This window comes from Neolamprologus brichardi, chromosome 20 (assembly GCF_056152115.1).
Source record: "Neolamprologus brichardi isolate AB-2024 chromosome 20, ASM5615211v1, whole genome shotgun sequence".
In the NCBI taxonomy this organism is placed as follows: Eukaryota; Metazoa; Chordata; class Actinopteri; order Cichliformes; family Cichlidae; genus Neolamprologus; species Neolamprologus brichardi.
This window is the reverse complement of record NC_142123.1, coordinates 34,096,633-34,120,222: the sequence shown is the minus strand read 5'-3', so window position 1 is coordinate 34,120,222 and position 23,590 is coordinate 34,096,633. Positions and strand designations below refer to the sequence as shown.

The window sequence follows — 23,590 nt, the reverse complement described above, 5'->3', positions numbered from 1 at the left end:
GTCTCAGCTTGTAGTGAGACTTCAGGGAGATTTTCTTCCTCAAAAAGATCTTTGAGGATTTTAGCATCAGTGTCAATATCCCTAAGATCTGGCCTAATGCAGTTGTAGTTTTGAGCATCTCAGTTATTTGCAAAAGGTGACGAGACATCTAAGAATATAAACTAGCAAAAAAGAAAAACACAATAAAAGAAAAACTTCAACCTAAACAAAATAAAGTCAAAATACACTCAGAATAAATGTATTCTAAGGATATCTATTTAGTATTTATGCACATTTCTTCAGTTTTTCCAGTCAAAGTGTTAAAGGTGCTCTCATCCTGTGTTCTGGGAATCTGAGGACACAGTTTTACATACTTTTGATGCAAATTTTGTGTTCAAGATGTTGAACAGTAATCAGTCAAACATGCATGACGTGTTGTGATTTGACTTCCATCCACTTCCTGCAAGGAAAATATTTTGCATTCTAATTTTGCATGAGGGCAACGATGTCACTGAATTACACAGCATTATACCTGTTTAAGACATTTCTTTTCCAACTTGGACAGGTCAGAGTAGGCTTGTAGTTACACAAGTTTCATTTTTTGTCACCACCGTTTCTACTAATAACAAGCAGGTACATTCATGTGTGCAGATGGGGAAATCGCTTGATCTATGGTTCTCATTGGATTGTGGACTGAATGAACACTACCTCTGCTTCAGCAGCAGGGTTACAGAGTGTCACTGCAGGAGGACTGAGGTTAAACTCTCGTTAACACCGACACAGGGACTAAGAATAAGAACCGAAACTAGTGAATGACACAAAAAACTCATAGTGAAACTGTTTAGTGAGTGTTTAGTGATGGGGTCATGAACTTATGCACACACACACACACACACACACACACAACCAGAGGTAAGAAGGAGTCTGAACAATCTGATGCAGGTTTGGAGAATCCTGGAGTGAAACTGTGACTCTGTGTCGTTGTCAGGTGGACTTTAAGCTGTGAAAGTTAATACTTCCTTATCCCATTTCACCTGTCTGCATCCAGACGGGAAATTTCATAAAGCGTGCACAGTGTTTGTTGCTTTACCATGTCAGCACATGTTTCACACCCACAAGCTTCTTTGCAACCCACCTCCTGCTCCTAGATTTAGGATAAATTGATGAAGATGGTGTGGAGATGGTCGGGGTAAAACTCCGTGTAGTTGGTTGTGCTGTGGAGGCTGAAGAAACACAAAATAAAAATCCACTTATAGAACTGATCCTGATCCAGGTCAATACATATTGTTGTTTAGGTAATGCTGCCTCTATGATCACTGAACATTTTAATAAATCAAGCATAATGTGTGGTAGGTTGCAAAATGCTACATGTCCAGTTTATGGAAACAAACAAAAACATTTATGTTATTATGATCATACTTCATTAGATCAGTAGCCAGAGCTCTTATGTTGCTGTGGACACATTAGAGAAATAACTACAGATTCAGACATGTGCAGCTGAGAAACGATGGATGGCTTTGAAGAGCCACTTGAGGTGAAACAGAGTTCGCTTTTGCAATATTTCTTATTTATAGAAGGCATCATTTTACAGCTTTGGTGATTTGTAAGTAAAAAAAACACAGTGGTCCAAAATCACTGTGTATCATTAAAGAGTCAACAATATTCAGTCCATGGAGGATTTTCATTTTGAATTTGATCTTGTTGGAGAAAACGTCAAACACATGTTCCTCTTTACGCTCCAATTTCTGTCTGAGTCAGAAACCTGACGTTTACTTCCTCTTTCACTTGGTCCTTATTTTTTTATTTTATATTTTTTCAACTGAAGGCAGTCACAGCTCCGATGGAGCGTCTTGGTGGAACGGAACTGGACCTTCAGCTCATCCATCGACTGCTCATCATCATCAAGCCTCAGCAGAAATGGTCTCAGTGGAAGCGTGACTATCAAGAAGCCTTTCTTAAGGATGGAAAAGTGGGAGAAAAGGCTGAGATATGCCAAATTACACATGAACTGGCTTGAAAATCAGTTGGAGCAGGTTTTAGAAGTGATGAATCCAGGAGGACAGGGGACACCTTACAGATGGCTGTGAGAGTCTACTGCCATCTTTAAAACATGTCACTTTGAGTTTATGTTAGTGGAACAAAAACATTACAAGATAAATAAAGTCAACATAACTGGCCTCAAACACCATTATTTCAGTCCTATTAAAGAGCTGCATCAGTCTAATTGTGCAACAAAATAATGCAAAAACTTTAGTTTGAACAATTCTTAAATCAGCCACAAGATGGCGCTCCAACACAAGGAAACACAAGTGTTGCTGTTCGGGCAGTCAGTAGTAAGGCCTCCATTTAATTCAATCCAGTTCAGTTGTATTTATATAGCATCAAATCACAATAATACTGCAGAAAATCCCAACAATCAGATGACCACCTATGACCACTTGGCAACAACTCGAAGGAAAAACGCCCTTTTAACAGGAAGAAACCTGCAGCAGAACCAGGCTCATCTGCTGCGACAGGTCAGGGATGAGGGCAGCAAGACAGGACAAAGACATGCTGAGGGAGAGAGCCAGAGATGAACAATAACTAATGATTAAATGCAGAGAGGTCCATTAACTCATAGTGAGTGACAAAGAAGCAGAAGAGTTGGGACTGTAAAATAAAGCTGGTTGCACCAAATGCTGATGTTCAGCTTTATACTTTTGCATTCTTAAAAAGGTTGCTGCACCAATTTGTAAAGAAAAAAGGGGGGGGGCAGGGGGGGCCTGTAATAGGGCCATGTTTTATTTTTCCTTTTTTTTTTTTTTTTTTTGTTACCACAAAATGTATTGTTAGATTGTTACCATATTTGCTTCTTATGTCTTATTTTACTGTTTATATGTTTCAGTGGTTTTTCTCTTCTTCACTGACTAACTTGTAAAGGTCAACTGTGTGTGTGTGTGTGTGTGTGTGTGCGTGTGTGTGTGTGCGTCTGTCTGTGCAAGTGTGTGTGTGCCTGTGTGCCTGTGTGTGTGTGTGTGTGTGTGTCTGTGCGAGTGTGTGTGTGCCTGTGTGTGTGTGTGTGTGCCTGTGTGTGTGTGCCTGCGTTTGTGCCTGTGTGCCTGTGTGTGTGTGTGTGTGTGTGTGTGTGTGTGTGTGTGTGTGTGTGCGTGCGTGTGTGTGCGAGTGTGCATGTGTGTGCGAGTGCCTGTGTGTGTGTGTGTGTGTGTGTGCGTGTGTGTGCGTGTGTGTGCGAGTGCCTGTGTGTGTGTGTGTGTGTGTGTGTGTGTGTGGTAGATGATTAAATCTTCACACTGTCCAAAAAACAACCATTTCCTGTCAGCACAAACACGCCACCATTGTTCCTACAGTGTGATGTAAGTTTGCGTCACTGAACTTAATAAATTGCAAATATATCGTTTTTCTTTCACACGTCACTTCATTTAAAATCGATGTAAAGTCTGATTTCTTATTTGTTCCTGGAGAAACAAATGGAAACTTAAACTGAAGGTTCAGTGAACGTCTCATTCAGAGCTGAACATTTATAGTGGGTGCACAGCTCTAGATAATGGTCAAGACAGAGAACTGAAAGAAAAATACAAAGTCACATCCTCATCTATGTTCAAGACATACAGGAAGAGAAACTACTAATAAAATGACAAAGAAACATTGTGTTTATCTCAAAAGTTTGAGATTGGTTGCGTCATTTATCTTGTAAGGACAGTTACACAGAAGAAGGGAGAAAGAGGAAGGATGTATCAGCTTTCAAAATCAGAACTTCCTGACTGATCAAACACGGCAAAGCAAGTGAGGTGACGAGACAGTTCAGAGCGTCTGTCAGTTTGATGACTTTTCTCCAGAACAATGAATATCCACCCTCTTCTGCTCTGCTGCGTCACATATGGTGAGATCTTTAATTCTTTAAGGGGCTTGTTTTAGACACAAGGCCACATTTGATTGGTGAGACACTTGTTTTTATTCTTTCTTTTACTTTAGTCCAGTCTCTGTTCCATAAGAGATCAAGATTCACAGTTGCTTTAATTTTGTTTTTATCTTTTAAAGTTCAAAAGATTTAAAATAGAGTAAAAGTAGCACAAAGTGAGGACCGCTCACTCTGTGCGTGTAGTGATGTGAGTTACTACTATCAGCACCGAGGTGTCGCCTGTGCACGCTCCCTGTCTCCAGAAATCTTTCACACCTTCAGAAAAGTGAAAAGAAGCATATAATGAAACATTATTTTGTTTGCTTGCTCCATAAGTTTGTTAAAGCGAGCTGGCCGGTATGAGACGTGCGTCTGCTGTTAGCAGGTGTCTGTTTATAGAATAAGGAAATGACACTTGTGACCTTGTTTTACAGCTCGCTCACCACACAGCCAGCACTCTGTACTGATCTAAAGACAAACTACAAACACTCTAAACTTATCTCAGAGAAGTTATCAAGCTTTGTGTATTTTAGGACTAATAAAATTAACTAATCCGACAGCGGTGACTGTGAAAGGCTGAACGTTGCTCACTGTTGCTTCTGCTGCTTCTGCTTCTTCACACGTTTCACTAGGTTACGTGTTTTGAGTATGCTTCTTCTCTTCCCAGCAGAGTTGTGTGGGCTCATCAGTGCACAGGTTATATCAGTAACAGGAACTGAAGGACAAGGCATCACAGTGCGATGCCACTTTTCTTTCTCTGGAAACAGGATGTTCTTCTGTAAGGAAAATTGCAATCCAGGCAATGTTCTTATTGAAACATCTGAGGAAAAAGCACAAAAAGGCAAATTTAGCATTGAATATGAAGGTACGGTGCATTCTCCTGTCCTGTTTGTGACCATCAAGCCACTGACCAAGTCTGACGCTGGGCGTTACAAGTGTGGCATGAGCAGATTCTTTGGGAATTCAGAACAGGAGGTTAAACTCATTGTTAAAGCTGGTGAGTTTTATTAGATTATTATTAACATTTACCAGAAATTGACTTGTTTTGGGATATTTGAAAATGAAAAGTTCACCTCTGTTTAACAGACGACGTTTCACTGTTGTTCACAGCTCCAACTACCAGCTCACCCAGCTCAACACCTTCGACCACTCTGTCTCAAGGCACAGAAGGTAAGACGTGAGTTTAAAGGTGCAGAGATTAAACTGTGTGATTCCTCAAAAAAACAACATTTTGTGCTGAAAAGCATAAAAATCCCAAGAAAATGCAGTTATGTTCAGCAAGTGACTGCATGACAAACTCAAAATTCACAATCAGTTAATAAAACGTAATACCTGGTCCTAGTCTGTTTCTAACAGCAGGGTCTTATAGCTCTTTCTCCATTAATGCCATCTTTCTTCTGATTGGTGGCTCGTCACATCCCTTCTTCTCTTCCTCAGCCTCGGTCTCTGACACACGCTCAGAGCACTTCCTGCCTCTGGTTGTGTGTGTTCCTGTGGTCGTTTTGGTGTTGGCAGCCGTTCTGTTCCTGCGCTGCAGGAAGAAGACACAAAGGACGGTTGATGGTAAGTATTCTCCAACTTCATGTTTATCATTTCTTTGCTATGAATTCAAATCAAGACTGTTGTTTGTCTCCGTTTCACAGGAGTAACTCTTGATTACAGAAACACAAAGGTACTGCTTATTTTTATTTATTGTTTTTACTGTCATTGTTGACCATGTGCACAATATTTTTTTTCCTGAGCCTAATCACTGTCTAAACCCAGCAGGAAAGTCAGCTTTAGAAAAACCAGAAAAGCAAATCAGCTGACAGGCTCAGTGCAGCAACACAGATTGTTTTAGATACTTGGAATAAAATGCATCCAAACCTAAAAGAAATCTGTCTGAACCTCAGAGAGTGTGAGAATGTCATTTATTTGTATCTCCATCTATACAAAAATGTATTCAGATTACCCCAAAGCAGAATCAAAGAGGTGTTTATTAGAAATCCTCAGCTCTAAGCATATGTGAAAGTATCTGTTCCATGAAATACAGAGTAAACAGAACCACAGCAAAGCTTAATTTCATTATGAAAGCAACAGAACAAAGAGAAAAGCCGAGCTGGCAGCTCACCGTGCTGCCCGCGCATCATATCTCAGAGGGAGGCCACGCCCGTGTAACTCCAGTCACACATAGTTGTCACCAGAGATGGGCAGTAACGCGTTACAAGTAACGCGTTACTGTAATCCGATTACTTTTTTCAAGTAACGAGTAAAGTAAGGGATTACTATTGCAAAAACAGTAATTAGATTACGTTACTTTCCCGTAGGAACGCTGCGTTACTGCGTTACTAAAACCGTGATTTTTTTTGCGAGAATGTCTCATGACAGTGACGTAAGCGAGTGCGACGTTCGTGACAACAGCTGTGTGCAGATCAACAATGGATCATATATCGAGTGCAGAGAGAGTATGAGGGTGCAGCGTTTAAAGCGTGGAAGTACTGACCTTACTTTGAGTTTGATTCCATAAAAAGTGACAAAAACATTAGTGTCCGTTGTGCGTGGGAAGAAAACTTCTTTTTACAGCGAAAAAAACCCTAAACTTCCAAACAAGCACCGAGTAGCTACGACGTAATGGGAAACTCACAGAGAAACTCGCGGATTCTTCCACTGACCGCTGCACACCTGCACCAGGGTAACCCTCCGCCTACCCCACTCCTGCTTTACAGGTGAAAATAGAGCAACAGGACCGCTAGTCTTTGACTTTATTTATTTTCTGCTGTGTTTTACTTGCATCTATTTGAAAGACTGAGTGTAAACACAAAAATATTTTATTTTATGTGCTGGAATGTGGAGAAAATAGGTTTAAATATTAAACTAATTTCTTCCAGTCAGAGAATGTTGCAGATAATTAAATTTTTACTTGATGCATAAAGTTAAAAGATTAAAACTAATAAAACAAGTTTTAAAAAGAGACTTTTCCATTTGATTACATTTTGTATGATGATTATGTAGAAAAAGTAGAATTGGGCTGAAAGATCTATCACTTTATCACCTATTCAGGTTGTAAATCGTGTTTTTAAAAAGTAACTAAGTAACTAAGTAATTAATTACTTTTGAAAATAAGTAATCAGTAAAGTAACGGGATTACTTTTTTGGGGAAGTAATTAGTAATTAGTTACTGATTACTTTTTTCAAGTAACTTGACCAACACTGGTTGTCACCACTAGAGGGCAACACAAGCAGGATTATTTGAAGAGCTGGGCAGAGTGAAAGGAAACTTTTGGTTTCATTTCAGTGGAAACATTCTCACCCAACAAACTTTTAAAACTGTTGTTTCTATTTTCAGATTGAACCTTATGAAAACTGCGTTTTTCACACACGTGAAGACGCCATCTACGAGAGCCTCGATCCAACCAGGATTGACCAGGACCCAACTTACTCGACACTCTTACACACTCACACTATTCACAAGGGGATTCAAGAGTGATTACAATTATCGGTGAAAAACTGATGTTTCATAAAGTTTTATACCCATGTGTATGATCACACGTCTTATAAAAACAAATAAATAAACATAAGCTACATGTAGGTCATGGGTGTCAACCTCAGTTTGTGTTTGGGACACATGAGGAAGTGATATTCCTAAATACAATTTGGTCCACAGAAATGATCCAACACCCTCGTGAGCTTCAGCGCACCTGATGGCACATTATGAAGTTTGTGTGAGTTTGTGATTGGCCTCCTGTAACAAACAGACTGGTGTGTGTACCTTCTGTGAAATGCGACTCTTACCTCACACTGAAATCGTTCTTTCTCTTTCTGTTTTCTCTTGCTGTGATTTTTTACGTTTACTATGTTTATTTTTATTTTACCGCTTTTTCCAGATTCTAAGCTTTTTTCATGTTTTGATATTTTGAGTAGTATTACGTTCATTTTTATTTTATTTTATTATTTTAGTCTTAAGTCACCTTGACAAGGCTTCACATGCTGTCATTCATTACCCTGTATAATAAAAACTGTTGATTTAAAATCAAATTTCATTGACAGAAACAAACTGATTCTGAACTCGTCAGACAAAACAAATCAGCAAGTGACTCATATACAAGCAGGAAGCAGCGCACTGTCCTCAAAGACACTAGCATGCTCTTGTCTACGACGGTGTAAACGTGTAAGATGAAAAATTATTGAAAAATATCAAATATCAATGCTAAAATGTAAAAAAGCTTTAAAGTCAAATTGCATTTAATTGAATATTAAGCTCAATGCTTTTTCTAGAGTATTTAATGTGGTATTAGTGTCTCATGGGGGGTCACAGAGGGGAACTCTAACACCCCCCTCAGCTCAAACATGTGAAAAGTGCTTCCACATCCAACCAGCAGGTGTCACTGTTGACCAATAATTTCCTTCTGACTTGTTCAGCATTTGGTGTGCGTCTATTATACACGCTCTAAAACTACATCCTTTACTTTATTATGTAAAGCATTTATAATATTTACAGGATTTCAGGTTTTATTGTAATGGATGTAACGTGTGACGTCCAAACTGTGAAAGTGTTCACTTGGATCGACAGAATATGATTTTCTTCACACATTCAGGTCCTTTGATAGAAGCACAAAGCTGACTTTGATCCTTTATTATCATGTTTGGAAAACTGACCAGAACAGCTGTGTACAGAGACCCAAAGGGTCATTAACAATTTAACAAAAACAGCCGCAGAGAATAAAAAGTGGTACAAACTGGAGTTGTTGTGTCTCTTTCATCGTGGTGTCTCATAGATGTGTGTTTGATTTATATTTAACTGTAACTGAGGCTCCTAACAGTCACACAGAACATGGTGTTAATTAGGAAGCAATGAAGGCAAAGCAGCTAAAGCTAGGCTAGTCTCTTTACTCACATCTTGATGATGTCACTGACTGGTGAAGTTTAGCTTTGAAGCTGTTGATATCTTCCTGCTTTTGTTTCACAAGAGAGATGATCTGACTGTGGACGTGTCAAACACAAAGAGCTGTTCCCTAAATGGGCATTATTACCTCTGATAGGACCCAAAATATCCAAAATGAGCATCACTCGGCCTGCTGATCAATATTTTTCATAATATATCCACAGACAGTATGAAGTACTGAGCACACTGACGCGGAGCTGCAGACTCTTACTGTACAACCACACTGCAGTGACAAAGTGACAAAGGCTTTAACTTCTGGGTGGAAACTAAAAGAATGAACATTCCAAATTCAAACTCTTTTACCTGTTTTTTCCTTAATCTTAGCAGCATTATTTCTTTAAGTTTCATTACTAAAGTAAATAAATTTCTGTCAGCTGATAGATTAAAACAAACAGATGTCCAAACATATCAAAGAAAGCAGGAAACACGTTTTATTTCTCATCTGCCTTTTTATTTTATTTGAACACTTTCACACCTTTCACTGCTAAAAATGTACTTTACAGCACTACAGAATGACATCCAATAATAGTCCAGTACATCATTTTCATGCATTCTCTGTTGAACACAGTCTGCAGGTCCAGCACAGCGGCGGACCTGCAGCTCGCTCCTGCAGGATAAACAACACAATCTATAAAATTTATAAAATTTTAACAACAATATTAGACTTAACATTTAACATATATCAACCATCAACATGAATAAACTGTTTACAAAAGTTATAACTTTAAAAGGTTTTCTGAGAAAGCGATTTACAAATGATGATAAGAAGATGTTGTGTAACGTAACCGTGACAGCACATATCACACAGCAGCTAGTAGAAGTATTGTAATCATATTTTACTCAGTATCAGTAAATGTTTGAGTAAATATGTATTATCCTTAAACAGTGATGTCACTTCCTTCCTGGCGGTGTTGTCGCTGCTTCACACGTGGCGCCGAGGAGTTCATGAAGGACCAAAACCTCTCAGATCCATGAATTTTTACAGTTTTTAGTGTTTGTTTTTTATCGTTGTGTAGTACTTTGTTTTTAAATGAATTACTTTATTTATTTTTTATGTATAAAGTTTTGGAATTTTCACTCCTATTTCTTTCCAAACTGATTTGTTTTGAATGAACAACAATAAGTTTGGATAGATAAGTAGGCATATCATATATCATATAGGGATAAATATTGCTTATCCAAGCTTCCATCAGAAGCAGGGTCCACCCTGAACTGGCTGCCAATTCATCACAGAGAGCTCTCACACCTGCAACCAGTGTGGAGGGGAAGCTGGAGAAGCCACCAGACACAGCAAACATGAGGCTGACGGGGGGGTCCAACCTAGAATCTGCTTCATGTTCAGTAGCACCACGGACAGAAAGAAATAATGAATGTGAAAGAAAACGTTCATGTTTTCCTTTATTTGTGATGTTTTCAGTTTTAATCCTCCATAAACGTCCATTCTTCTGGCCTTTTTTCCTCTTAAAATTACACTTATAGTCATTTTTTCTTGATGGAAAAGTCTCAGCATGAGCACAAATTTGCTATTCACAGAAAAGTTTGTAATTAACAGCGATGTGACTGTGCACCTGGTTGGAGGACCAGGAGATCAAACCTGTGCTTTTCTTCAGACGGTCACAGCCGAGGCCAGAACAGGACGTTTCTGTTTCCTTTCGAGGCTCACGCGTCCTTACGTGTATCTCTAATGAGTTTGAAGTGACGTCAGAAAGTAAAGAGGATTGTTTCTCTAAAGTGTTAGCTTCATTCTCTGTATTCACTCATCTCCGTTCTTTCCTTTTCATGCTCGGAGGATTCCTCCTCTGAGGCCAAATGTTTCTGTTTTAAGTCTCTCCTCCTCTTATCCACCTTTGTTTATAATTCTTTAAGTTTCTCTCTTTCTGGTGTGTTCACGTTTTTAACTCCACAAAAAAAGAGCGTTGAGCTTCTAGGTCCACACTGTGTGTTTCCATCGTCGCCTTGTTGAGGTCACACAGTAGTGACAGACAGCAGAGGGTTGTAAATTTTCTTTCCATCCGGTGACCTCGAGCCGTGAGCCAGCAGCTCCTGGATGGTGATCCAGTTGTCGAGAATGCGACGATTCCTCCTCTTTGTGATTTTCTTCTGGCTCAGCTGCAGGATGTTGCTGCTGGGGGAGTTATGCTGCACGTTAAACTGGAGGCTCTGGGATAAATGGGGCTCTTCAGCGCCCCCTGTTGATGACAAAAGATCCCTGAAAATAAAAAGACTGTGATCAGTGCCTTCACGAACTTCACGTAATGAAGTAAATGTGTCATTTTCATTCTTTTTCTCTATTTTGTTTTTGTGTAAACACTTTTTTAAGCCACTTGTCTACTGCACGATTGAGTCCTGTGGCTCTCACCAGTAGGATGTATTCTGCCCCCTGGTGGACATAAACAGTTGCTTCAAATATTTCAAGGTGTTAAAATAAAATGTAAAAAAAACTAAACATGCAGACACCTCAAACTTCTTTCTTTTCATACAACTGTACACACGAAGTCCTTATTACTGTTTGAAGGGAATCCTGAGGAACTCGTCGGCGGGGTGGACCCACAGATTTCAGTGCATAACGAAGTTACGCAATATTTAAAGCTACACATAAAATCAAAAAGCTGCACTGCAGTGTAATATCAGTATGTGTGTAATAATACAATATGAACTTATTTCATTAATCAGAGGGTGGCATGTCATTTCTGTTGTAGTTTTTTAGATTGGCCACTAGGGGGACATCCCGCGCTAAACAGGCACAGGGTTAGGCGAGTGAGACTGGCGGCTCCAGATAAAAAAGAGAAACTGGAGGCTGCTGTAGCTAGGCTAAACAAAATGTCAGCAGTGTGGACCGGAACAGCCAACTTTAACTCAGGTTTTGGAAAAGCGATGAAAAATGTCAAGAGAAAATCCACGGACAGTTAAAATAACAGAGGCTCGACTCATTTTATCGCTCTGGATGACCAGCCAATGCCGGTCGTGGAAAATCAGGGAGATAATGGTGCCAAAACTTTCTGAAGAGGTAAAGACAAGCAGTGTGTGCGCGATGTCAGTCCTTGGTTTAACGGCACAGTGGACTGATGATCCACGGGCAGATGAGGAGTTTGTTCGTCAATGCCAAATACTTTTGTTATTTTGTTTGTTTGTTTACAATATGGACACTCTGCAACAATTTAAAAGTTTATTTTATTCTCAAACCTAATTTGTATTTATTTGATTCCAAACAGAAGTGTTTATTTATTATTCTGAAAGCTCGAGACAGTGCCAATAGTTCAGTGATATTTTGTAAAATTACAATGTGGAGACTCTGCAATAATTTAACAGAAGTGCTTATTTTTCACTTGAAATTTTTTGTGGTCATTTTTATTAAGATTTTATTTTTTATCGGCAGGGAATAAAATAAAACCTGTCTTCCAATTAATTGTATTTGTGTGTGTGTATGTGTGTGTGTGTGTGTGTGTGTGTGTGTGTGTGTGTGTGTGTGTGGTAGAGGTATCGTTTTTTGTACTCTGTATCGGCAAGTACTCAGATCCAAGTATCGGTATCGTATCGGTTTAAAAAAATTGGTATCGTTGCATCCCTACTGTGTTTTAAAAACATTGATTTGCGGCACCAGTGTCTCTATAATTATTTCGAGTTATTTACTTTGAAGGTATGTGAGGTTTCCGCTCTTCTCTACTGACCTCTGACCCTTTAAAGGTCTGTGCTGACAGGATTTCACAGGTGATCTCAAGGATCTCGGGTCTGTAGTGGTTCACTGACCCACAAAGAATTCACCGTTTTAGTGTCTGTATTTACAGACTGGATTAACGAGGAGTTGTCTTTGGGATGTTTTATGGATTTTCACACCAACTGTGCTGATGAATACAGAGGTGTGTAAACATGGCACACCACAACGTTTTAAACATTAGTCAAAAGTAAATGTGTCATTTCAACACCATCATTTCTTCCGACAGACGACAGTGATGAACTTCATACTCTGAGGATAAATGTGGCACCTTTTATGTTTGTGTCTGTAATAACGATTGAACTTCTGGGGTGTGGTTGTAGATTTTGCCCTGTACCTGTCTCCTCTCATGTAGTCCAGGCGGCTCTGCATCATGAACTCTCTTCTCCTTCTGTACTCTCGAGCTCTCAGCAGCTGCTGCTTCCTCTCCTCTTTGCTCCAGTATCGACCCTGTGCAGAGGACAGAAACCAGTTTAAAGCTGGTTTAATGAGACTTTGTCATGTTTATTGGGCTCAGAAGCAAAAAAGGGCTAAAGTACTTCTGTTTTATGTAAACTAGGATTTAATGACAGTTGAAAATGATGTCACAGCATGTTTGTGGCGATGAATCGAGATTCACTCATCAGAAAACAAGTAACAGCACATACTGGACATACGTTTTGTTTGAATCTCAGCTCTTTTAGTCCAATGACATGTTGTCATTAATGTTTGCAGACTCTACCTGTTTCATTTCACTGGCAGCGTCATCGTCTGTCGTCATGCCGCTGCGTTCCTCGCGGATCTTCATGGCTCTGGCCTTCAGCAGACGATCTCTGACCGGCCGCTTGGCCACATAACGAGTCCCATCGCTGCGAATCTTTACCTGGACACGAAAAGAACACAGAGCATGTCATGTCAACGGAAGACCAGACGTTTAAAGTTTCAGCTCTCTGTTTGCTTTGAAATGTTTCTGTTGCTGCTGTTGGATCTCTTGCTTTCCTTCGGCCTTGAATGTAGAAAAGTTTATTTTTTATTGATTACGTAGCTCCAGTAGCTCAGTTGTACGGCATCTTTCAAAAGATTTTACATTTTATGCTCAGACACTGAAGGTCTCTAGCTGAAAATCGTGTAAATCACTTGACATCATTTTCAGTACTTTACAGTAGTGAACCATGTTAAACTGGACCACAGCAGCTTCTGTATCATTTTGATGAACAACTCATTTCTTTTTTTAATTTTTTCTTTTGTCCCGTCCAGCACTGTAGCAATCAAGTAGACCATTACAGCTTTTGCTATACTGGTCCACTTGATTGACATATTTTATTTGACATTTGTTATTATTGTTATTATTTATTTTTATTGTATTTTTTTGATTTGGACTTATTACAATTAGAACAGAGAAGACGGGGACGGGAAAAAGAGAGGTTGGGATAAGAGTTAACAGAAGGAGAGCAAAAGAAAAATAGAGAAGAAGAAGAAGGATGGAGAGAGAACAGACAACCTGCTTGATCACCTGCTGAGAGGAAAAAAAGAAACTACCAAAAAGAATAAAAACACAGCAGGGAAACAATTCATCTCTTTCCTGGTGATCATAATCAAAAACAATCTTGTAGTTGTTATTAAGGCCAGAGGGTTTTCTCAGACATCCAATGATGTCCAGCCTTGTAGGAGAGGAACCTGTGATGAGACCCTTGATATGCTGGACTGGTCATTTTGCAGCTACTCCACCAGTTAATCTTTTCCCTTCAGTGTTATTGCACCGTTTACCTTCCACTCCATGCGCTGTGGAGACGCGTTTGGTGATGAGTGAGTCAGTCCAAGAGGTAAGGCCAGTCCTAACCGTGAGGCACCTGCACGGTGGTCCTCCAGACCACAGGGGGCGCTGTTCACACTCCTGGGGCTCGCCGGCCCACTGCTGCCTGTGGCTACCCCCCTCTCCTCCCCGTCTGCCCTGCCGCTGTCTCTCACTCGGTCCAGGGGGTCCACCAGACCCTCGGAGGGCAGGGTCATGCAGCTCTGATAGCGCTCTAACGGTTTGCTGTGTCTGTGCTGCCTCCGGGTGAAATAGGGGCTCGACTCTGCACTTCCACCTTCAGGCCTGTAGGGGGCTCCACCTGCAGGCATAGAAGTGATAGAAATGACCATCAAAAACCAGAAAGAAGTTTTACACCTTACCCACAACCATCAGTTTAAAGGAAAGTGTTCTTTAGCTCATATGCTTGTTTCTTCATCATAAACCTGTAGAAAGGCTCTTAAAATGACCCCGATGTGCTTACAGAGAAAGATCATACCTGCTCTGGAGCTCCGCCCCCCATCAGCCATACCCCTCCTAGAAGCTGACCCTGTTTCTCTGGTCAGAGATCTGATGAAGGCAAAATACATCAAAATATCCACTATTATTAAAACATATCACAAAGGTCAACATGCATATGAAAATAAAAAGAACGCTCATTGCAGCAAAACCAACACCTGAACTTTGAAGGCGTGGAGGGGGTGGAGCTTGAGCCATTTGCAAAGTTTCCATTGGAGGTTTCGTACTTCCTGTAGGTGCTCGGAGAGAAGGAGCAGCTGAGGTTTGAGTGACGTCGCTCTCTGTCGCGGTCCCTCCTGTGACGTCGAGGCGTGAGGGGGGAGTTTAGAGGGGGGAGGCGACTGAGGGGGAGGAGCGGAGGTGGAGAGGTCAGGCGTCTGCCTCCTTCATCTTCATCCTCCTGAGGAGGCGGGATCTGCTCGGTGCTGACCAATGGCGTGCTCCGGCAGCTTTCCCCTCCGGTGTTGTAGGCGCTGGTGCTGTCTTTGTCATCCGACCGCTCGCGCTCCGGGAGTTCGTTGATGGCTGACAGCTCGTGGTGATGAGGATCGTCATTATCCTCGTTAAGCAAATCTATAAGTTCAGAAATAGAAGAGTCGTTTTATAAATAATGAACTGTTAAAAACTGCTTTGCTTTGTCTAATGACACCAAAGTAAACCGGACATAAATGATGGCTGGTTGTTTTATCAATTTTTTTTTTTTCCTAGTATAATTCTGTGTCATAATTCACATGTTTCCTAAAGATGTCCGGATGTTATTTGTTTCCTACCCTGGTGCTGGTTGTTACCTCCTTCAGAGGGTCCTGGTCGGCCCGCTCCACCTGCCACCGTCTCCTCCTCCATCATCCAGGCTTTCAGACATCTCTCCCTCAGCTGCTGCATCTTTTGCGCTCGGAGAATGTTGCGGCACTTAAACTCCAGGTGGCGCAGCTCCTCCTCGATCAACGCCAACTCGTGCTCACTTGGCATCTCTTTGCTGTCCACGTCCACTACCGATTCAGAAGCTGTGCCTTCAGCTTCCTCTGCTGCCTTGTCCCCGTCCTCTCGGCCTTTAACTTCTGCTTCAGTGGTTTCCTTTTCCAGCTCTCTCCGGCGTCTTTCCAAATGTCTCTCATACTGATATTTGATCTCTAACAGCTCTTGGTAACGCTGGCACTCTTCCTCTGTCAGGCCCGGCATCATCATGGTCATTGACAGAGGCTGGTGATGGTGGTGGTAATGCTGCAGGTTGGACATGAGGTGTAACATCAGATAGAGCTCATTAACTATGATGGTGTGTAACCACAAATACAAAGTCTGGGTTTGGGTCCTTTCAGTGCAAAATAATCTACCAGAAACATGTATTAGTATAGTATAGTAGTAGTTTTTAAATACTAAATCAATGGTATATCCACTGACAGATCTCAGGACATGTTGGTGAGATGTGTTACATGTAGTTTGTCAGCTGCTTCACAACTCTGCTCTATGCTTAAATGTCAGAGAAATGCTTCAGGTGTTTCTGACATGACAGATAGAAGTTCCTTCATAGCTGCATTATGGTTGGTAACACGGCACCATTATATCTGACAAGCACTGGTAGGTGTTTGCTTTTGCATTCCCATTTCAGTGCGTGTTGGTCCCATGGCTTGTTGCTATGAAACAACTCGAGAGTACCACTTCAGATAACAGCTTTGAGGGTTTCCTGGTGCAGCGTCACAGCTGAGCATGCAGTACATCCCACAGAGAATCTGCCTGCATTATCAGGGACGTTTTAAAGAAACGTTTCATTATTCTGCAGTTTTTATAAATCTGTTTTCTTCCGCTTATACAATTCGGGGCCCAGCTACCATAGAGTGAGAGTACATCCTGAACAGGTTACAGAGTAGTCAGCCATCCACGCTCACATCTTACACACATTCTTGACACATGCAGTCAGTTTAAAATGAAACTAGTTAACCTAAACCCAAAAATGACTTTGCACTGTTGGAAACAACACAGACTGGATTTGAACCCAGGACGTCCTTGCTGTAAGGCAAAAGTAGTAACTGCTGTACCTCCATGCTGCTCATTTCATAATGCACCATAGAAATTCCAAAGCCAACAGTGTAGGCGTCCATCAGAGTGCTCTCTGATCCATGTCAGTGGTACTCAGTTTCAAGCCCATTGTTTCCTGCAGAAGTATTTTACAAACACCTCACAAATGATCGTGGTGTCTAGGGTAAGACAAACCGTCTGTGGCTGCACAGTTGTGCTGATGTATGGATAGTACCAGCTTTGGAGCTTTTTATTTAGTGACAATAAGTCAACAAAATGATCACCTAATAGGATTTGAACTTACCTTATGGTGGTGATGGTGGTGAGGACTGTACGCTGCTGCTGCTGTTCCTCCTCCAGCCCCCCAGTCCAGACCTGGGAGAGAGTCAGAGCTGAGCTGGAGATCGCGCAGGTGGAGGAAAGGAGGGGTGATGTCTCCTCGACCGTGCCCAGGGCTGGGGCCGAGGCCAGGACTAGGTCTAGGACTTGGCCTGGGTACAGAAATATGAGCATGACAGAAAAACACTTAAAGTCAAACTGTAGCTTGTGAGTCATTTTTTCCTAATAATTAGAATAAACTTTCTTTCTCTGGTACCTGGGGCTGGGTCCAGGTCTGAACTTCCTGGTGCTGCCTGGTGTGTTGGTGGTGTTGGTGTTACAGGCACTGGTCTGATCACCCAGCAGGTCGTGTTCAGATGTATCCTCATAGCGGGTGCTGTCATCTGTCCGACCCACCCCGCTGTCCAGCTCCTGGCTGTTGGACAGCAGAGGTGCCAAGTTGAGCAGAGGAGGGAGGGGGACCGGTGGCTCTTTGTCGTCCTTCTCTCCTCGCTCGCCATCCTCTCCTTCTTCATCCTCTTCATCTTCCACCTCACCTTCTCTGCCTCCCCCTGCTCCTCCTAAAGGAAAGGATGACCTGCCTTCTCCTCCTTGGTGGAGGCGGTAGTAGCCAGTATTATGAGAGGAGTTGAGCGAGCATGAAATGTGTGGGTTTGAAGGAAAGTCTGCTCCCTCTAGAGTCAGTTCCATGTCCTCCTCTGGATCGATGGGGTTTTCATTCTGGAAGACACACGAGCCAGTCCAGGTGAAAATGAACTAAAGAGCTCAAGAGCCGTGCTGCAGTGAGAAAAACCCTTTTGTAACAGTTTCTCAGGTTAGGCAACGATTTTCAGCACAGAGTGTTAGCTCAGACTGTAGCTGAGGGTTAACAGGAGCTGCACAGCGTCACGCATCACTGAGTACAGAGAGCTACAAGTTACATTTCCCCACTAGTGTCAGTACAGCAGAGTAGAAACGTGCTACCAGCTCCATTCTTGGTTATAATGGCAGTGTTCTGTGGGAGCTGCTGTAACAGGTTTGTTGTTGACAAGAAAAATGAATTCATGTGACTCTAATGTGCTTTATTGACACTGCAGATTTCTTATTAGAGAGCTCATGCATCAGTGTTTCCTTATGAAATGGATTTTTTGACTTTGACTAATGTCAACATTGTACTGTCGTCTGTTAAAATCTGCACACAGTACTGATTTGTTGAGTGTGTGTGTGTGTGTGTGTGTGTGTGTGTATGTGTGTGTGTAAACCCTCACGCTTTCAGAGGCTTGGCCGTTTGTCTCTGTCTACATAAATTCTCATTGTTAGCTAAAAACTATTAAATGACCACTGAAATGTGTTGTGGCCCAGCGACTTACTCAAAACCCAAATATGGATAAAAACATGGTGGAAAATAGTCTCTGCTGAAAGTACAGAAAGCAGCTGGTTAGGAGGCCACCTGAAGATGGTAAATATTTATAATGAGAGATATTTCAGAGCTCCTAAAGTCTAAACATGTATTTTATGCGATTGGACTGAAGAAGGTCTAATCCACTATGAGCCTTTATTTACAAGAGCTTGGACCTTTTGTGGGAGTCATATATGCAGTGAGCATATTGATCCATTTCTTCCCTTTTCAGCTCTGAAACCCACTTTTCCCCTTCTGTGGCATTTTACGAGTTTTTATAGGGATTTTCTTTGTTTTTATCATTTATTTTATCTTTTTATTGATTGATTTTTTATTTATTTTTTATTCATTTTAAGAGGTGTGTTCATCTACTATTCTTTGTTTCATACAGTCATTATAAAAAGCTTTCATATTTGCCCTGATGCCTGCGACGTGTGACAGAGGCAAGAGGTAAACTAGCTCCTGATCTGTAGGGATGTGATGGTCAGTAATTGTAGTGCTGACGGCAGCATCCAGATGTTTGATTCTGATTAGACAGATGTGTCAGAACTAAAGCAGCCATAGTTTGAATAAAAGAAAATATTGCTTAGAATTTTACAGAAAGATGAATCTTGTGTTTCTTTGTCATATAAACTGGAGTCGGCTATTATCAGTGGCTCTTAAACCTCACTCTGAACTTCCAACACTTTTATCTTTTAGGTTTGTTGGACATGTGATCGTTTGTGCTGACAGCGAGTTGATGTTTATTCCACAGTAGGAAGTGCGAAACAGGACGTTTGTGGATTCTAATGTTTTTATTGTTACTTTGTTGCTTTTTACATGATTTTACACGAGTTACATGATGGTGGAATGAACTGCTGCATGCATGATATATGCAAAACATGTCGCTCTAGCTCATTTGGTTGCAATTCTACCAGGATGTAAACGAAGACATGCAGATGTCATAAATGTGTGACTGACGGCTCACGCGTCTGGTTGATGTGAGCACACACACACACTCTGTGAACGTTCATCCATAATTATGTATGTGCAGGTGTGTTTGAACTGACATGTGTGGTTTTGGTGGGCTGCCGTTCTTCCTCTGTCAGCAGATATGGACACGCTGTGGGACCTGCTGTCATCCCAGAGACATTTATCATGGCAGTGTGTGTGTGTGTGTGTGTGTGTGTGTGTGTGTGTGTGTGTGTGTGTGTGTGTGTGTGTGTGTGTGTGTGTGTGTGTGTGTGTGTGTGTGTGTGTGTGTGTGTGTGGCTGATACATTTACAGCTCAGTGATGATCCAAAGGAAACTAAAGGTTTTGCCGAATTCATGTGACCCTGAAACATTATCTGGTGCATTTCATTATGATTGTAGCGAGACAGGAAAGGTCACCAGAGCTTCAGACTTAATATTTGAACAAAAAGATCAATTTACTGTCAATCCAGCTGTTGGTTTTCCATCTGCATCGGTCACAGACTGATGGATAGAAGCAGCAAACACATATCGTTCCTGTTGGAGGAAACCAGGACTGTAAGCATGCTGTGAACTAGAATAGGATTTTTATGAAGGTTTTCTCTCATGTCGGCCACCCACAGCAGCACAAGTGACAGAAAGTAGGTTAGTAAACTGGGCTGCAGGCGAGCTGAGTGATGAAACAGGAGCGACACTGTTCAACCTGAAGTTACAGAGCTCCTGTTCTGTTCCCGAAAGGAAGGAAAGCACTGTTATTTATTTATTTATACACTGGTTGAATCAGGATTATTTTATTAACTATTTAGCAAATTCAGGTGGTTAAAGAGTCTGACTAGGATGCATTATGGACACAACACCAGGACAGACCGAGGAGGGATTGGAAAGAGGATGAATCAAAGTTTGTAGGATTCATCCTCTGGGGACAATTTCGTGCTCCTTTAGTGTTTTTAAACACAGTTAACAGGACCTTCATCTGTGTTAAAGAGGACTAGTATTCATCAGTAAAAGTATGTGCACTTCTTTAAGAGGCTGGTTGAGTTGTGTTGCTACCTCTATGTCGGGCCTGGCCAGCAGCAGGGAGAAGTTGATGCTGTCCTCTCGGGTCAAAATGGCCACGGCTTCCTCCCTGTTCTGAATATCCACGCCGTTAATCTGGAAGAGAAGAGAGGAGTTATTTTAGAATCATTAGAAGGAATAAAAAAGGTATTTTAAAATAGCCACATAGGTGGATTTCCCACACTTGTAGGGAGACAGCACATCTGTTTTAAAGGGCCTTCCTCCCTGTGGGGATGGATGTCATGGGAACTGGTGCTTACATCATCTGTCCACAGCAGGATTACCATGGTGATGGTGCTGCTGTTCTATTCTTATCACATGGCAGCTTTACCTGTACCCCGACACTGTTTTCACAGGGTCGTGAGTCGGCGGGTTGAGAGTAGAAATGTCAGGAAGATCAATTTTATTCATATTTGGCTTGGACAGGCAAACTCTGAGAACAGTCAGATGTTAAAAGGGTTAAAATCTTAATTAAACTTCCACTTAAGTCACCTCAGACAGTAGAGTGGTTGAGACGGCAAAACTGTACTACTACTCAGTCTTTGTCACATGCAATTAATGTTGAATTTTGTATCTCTTTACATTTTTTGGTGGAATAGTCTCCGAAATTTCACCCGTCCATCTGCGGCACTCGTGTTCTCATGCTGTTACTTGTTCTCTTAGGTTTAGAAATAATAAGAGTCTATTCTTATTGGGCCAACAGCATATTAAGGAAATGCAGTCAATAGGTTGCTGGTTCAATGCCAGATGCTGGCACGCTGGAGAGGAGCTGTTTGCCTGTCTGGATGGGCATGACAGTAGAAAACGTTAAAGGCAGGCTGTAAGCTCCCATCCAATCAGAAGGTGCGGGGAATTCACTGTGCAGTATCACATATGAGGCTGTGGAGTTTGGGGGCTTCCCATGAAGAGGAAATCTAAATCAGCATTAAGGATTCAACAATGATAAGCAGACAGTAGCTTCAGTGTGAGGTTTTCATTAGTTAGCTCTCCGTAAAGCATGAAGAACCACACACACGTGAAAAGGATCAGCCACAGACGCCATGTGCTTAAAGCTCCTGCAGACGGCCCAACCTCACGTCTAACCGTGGTTGTGACAGCCTTTAATGTGCTCATGTATGTTTGGTGGTGGGGAGGGCTGTGGAAGCACAGCTGTGTGAGGCGTGATCGTGCACCACAGAGATGTCCACAATTTAAAATGACTTGTTCAATTTAGGCACTTAAAATACTTTATTGTTAAAAACACAGTTGTTGTTTTATTAAGCTTTGTTTACTTGGTTTCCATGGTGCTGTCTCCACATTTCCTCTGTCGGGAAAAATGCCTGCACTGATTTCTGATATGAAGAGATTTATTGAGTCATTGGCGATGATGGCAGCCTGGGCATCGATACGCCATCAAGCAGGTCGTTGTAAGATCCGAGTTTGTAGGTGACGTGTTTGTGTTTTTTCTATTTATTTTATTTTCATTTGACAGTTTCTCAGATTGCAGTGTCCTTCTCATTTCCTTTGTTGGTCTGCTCTCGCCATGTAGTTCCTGTTTGTCCTGTTTTTTGATTCCCCTCCTTCCTACTGCGAGTCCAGTTTTCACTTAAAGCACGAAGCCGTCCCCGCTCGCCTTCTCTGGGATCCTTCTTCCTGTTTTTACATTTCAAAACTTGACATCAGGCTTTCACACCTTCTTCTTTCTCCTGCCTGCATCATGTTGGCAACAGGAGCTGACTGTTTGTTATTGGAGTCTATATTCACTCTGTAACTGATTACAAACAACGTCTGACTCAAATTTGGTTCCTTTTTAGTCTGGACCCGAGGTTAATTACCTTTATTTTACTGCTGCGTCCAAGTGTTTCAGCATCTCACCATCACTGTGTTCATGCACAAGAACTATTAGAATGAGATACATTAAGATTGACTGCCAGCTGTTTTATGCTGGTCTCTGACAAACAGAGAGGAACTGTTGGGGTGCCTGGGTCGAGTTCTGACTGTTCATTATTATTGGACTTTGATTTTTGCTGTATTTGTCATTTCCAGTCTTTTGGTTTCTTTGTCACAGTTGTGTTTTCGGGTTCTGTTCTGTTGCTGTATCGCTGTGTCAGTCTACGTCTCTGTGCCTGCCTGTGAGTCTGTGTTATGTTTCCTGTTTTACTTTGAAAGTCTGTGTCTCATGTTAATGTGTCTGGTTGTGCTTCCTTTGTCTCGTTAGGCCTGAGTTGTCCCAGCTGTGTTTCCCTCCTGTTACCCTTTCCCTGATTGCTCCCTCTGTGTATTTAAGCCGTGTGTTTTTCTGTGTCGCGATCTACTCTTATCTTGCTGTGTTCTGTTTGTGTAAGTTTACCTTGGAGTCTTAGTTTTGTTACCTTTTTGGAGTTCAGCATTAAAGCTGTATTTAAGTTCACCTTATGTCTCCGAGTGTCTGCACTTTGGGTGCTTTTCCTGCACTCAGCCTTCAGGAACAGCGGTGGAAGCGCAGGGTGACATGTTGTCTCCCCCACCATTTCTCTCTGGCGGTCTATTTTTAGGGAAGCAGTAACTGGGCTGCTGACAGCTCGCTCTGATTGGACAGAAGTGTCCCAGGGGTCGCAGGTATAAATTTACATAGTTCGATCTGAATCTGTTTTAACCCTCACACTCATTAAATCTGGGAGAGGACACGTTTATTCTGGAGGACGTGTTTTTGACTTACCTGAAGGACGAAACTCAAAATTTCAAATCAGTTAAAAACAACACCTGTGTTTATTAATAACTCTGCTCTGTAGAAAGTGTGAAGGTGTTTCTTAATGACCTCCCTTTGGTTTTGAGTCTGCGTACCTGCAGTATTCGATCGCCCTCTCTGATGCGTCCGTTCTTGGCTGCAATGCTGTTTGGATTAACCTCGCATGAAAGTGAGAAATGATACATTACCTCATGAGTTAGGAAAGAGATGCATTAATAATAAATTAATAAATACATGAGTAAGTCACTATAGGCTGGCCTAATTACTAGAAATTAGGAGAGGCTGGTTAAGAAGTAATGAAGGAAGTTATAAATGGATGCATTAAATGAGCGCTAACACTTTAGAA

General features: G+C 41.6%; 2 protein-coding genes across 3 annotated transcripts in view; one reads left to right on the top strand and one right to left on the bottom strand.

The window, feature by feature from the left end:
- Positions 1–3,819: 3,819 nt before the first annotated feature.
- Positions 3,820–7,702, top strand: LOC118455473 (CMRF35-like molecule 8). Its single transcript, XM_087834299.1, has 6 exons — positions 3,820–3,859; positions 4,545–4,874; positions 4,988–5,047; positions 5,315–5,440; positions 5,521–5,549; positions 7,203–7,702. Exons 1-6 carry the CDS (start codon positions 3,820–3,822, stop codon positions 7,341–7,343), a joined length of 726 nt encoding a protein of 241 aa, XP_087690425.1. The 3' UTR covers positions 7,344–7,702.
- A 1,543-nt stretch (positions 7,703–9,245) lies between these two features.
- LOC102776543 (PDZ domain-containing protein 4-like) overlaps positions 9,246–23,590 on the bottom strand; it is a 53,212-nt gene continuing 38,867 nt past the window's right edge. The window contains exons 8-18 of one of the 2 annotated variants that reach the window (XM_087833905.1): positions 23,340–23,402; positions 20,532–20,633; positions 17,409–17,872; positions 17,118–17,304; positions 15,571–16,021; positions 14,959–15,373; positions 14,781–14,851; positions 14,257–14,603; positions 13,232–13,372; positions 12,848–12,960; positions 9,246–11,007 (exon numbers count right to left, since the gene is read on the bottom strand). In XM_087833905.1, the coding sequence (XP_087690031.1) occupies positions 10,764–11,007; positions 12,848–12,960; positions 13,232–13,372; positions 14,257–14,603; positions 14,781–14,851; positions 14,959–15,373; positions 15,571–16,021; positions 17,118–17,304; positions 17,409–17,872; positions 20,532–20,633; positions 23,340–23,402 (2,598 nt within the window). In that variant the 3' untranslated portion in view covers positions 9,246–10,763. The remainder of the gene's footprint in view (positions 11,008–12,847; positions 12,961–13,231; positions 13,373–14,256; positions 14,604–14,780; positions 14,852–14,958; positions 15,374–15,570; positions 16,022–17,117; positions 17,305–17,408; positions 17,873–20,531; positions 20,634–23,339; positions 23,403–23,590) is intronic. The other variant, XM_087833906.1, reaches the window with a different exon arrangement.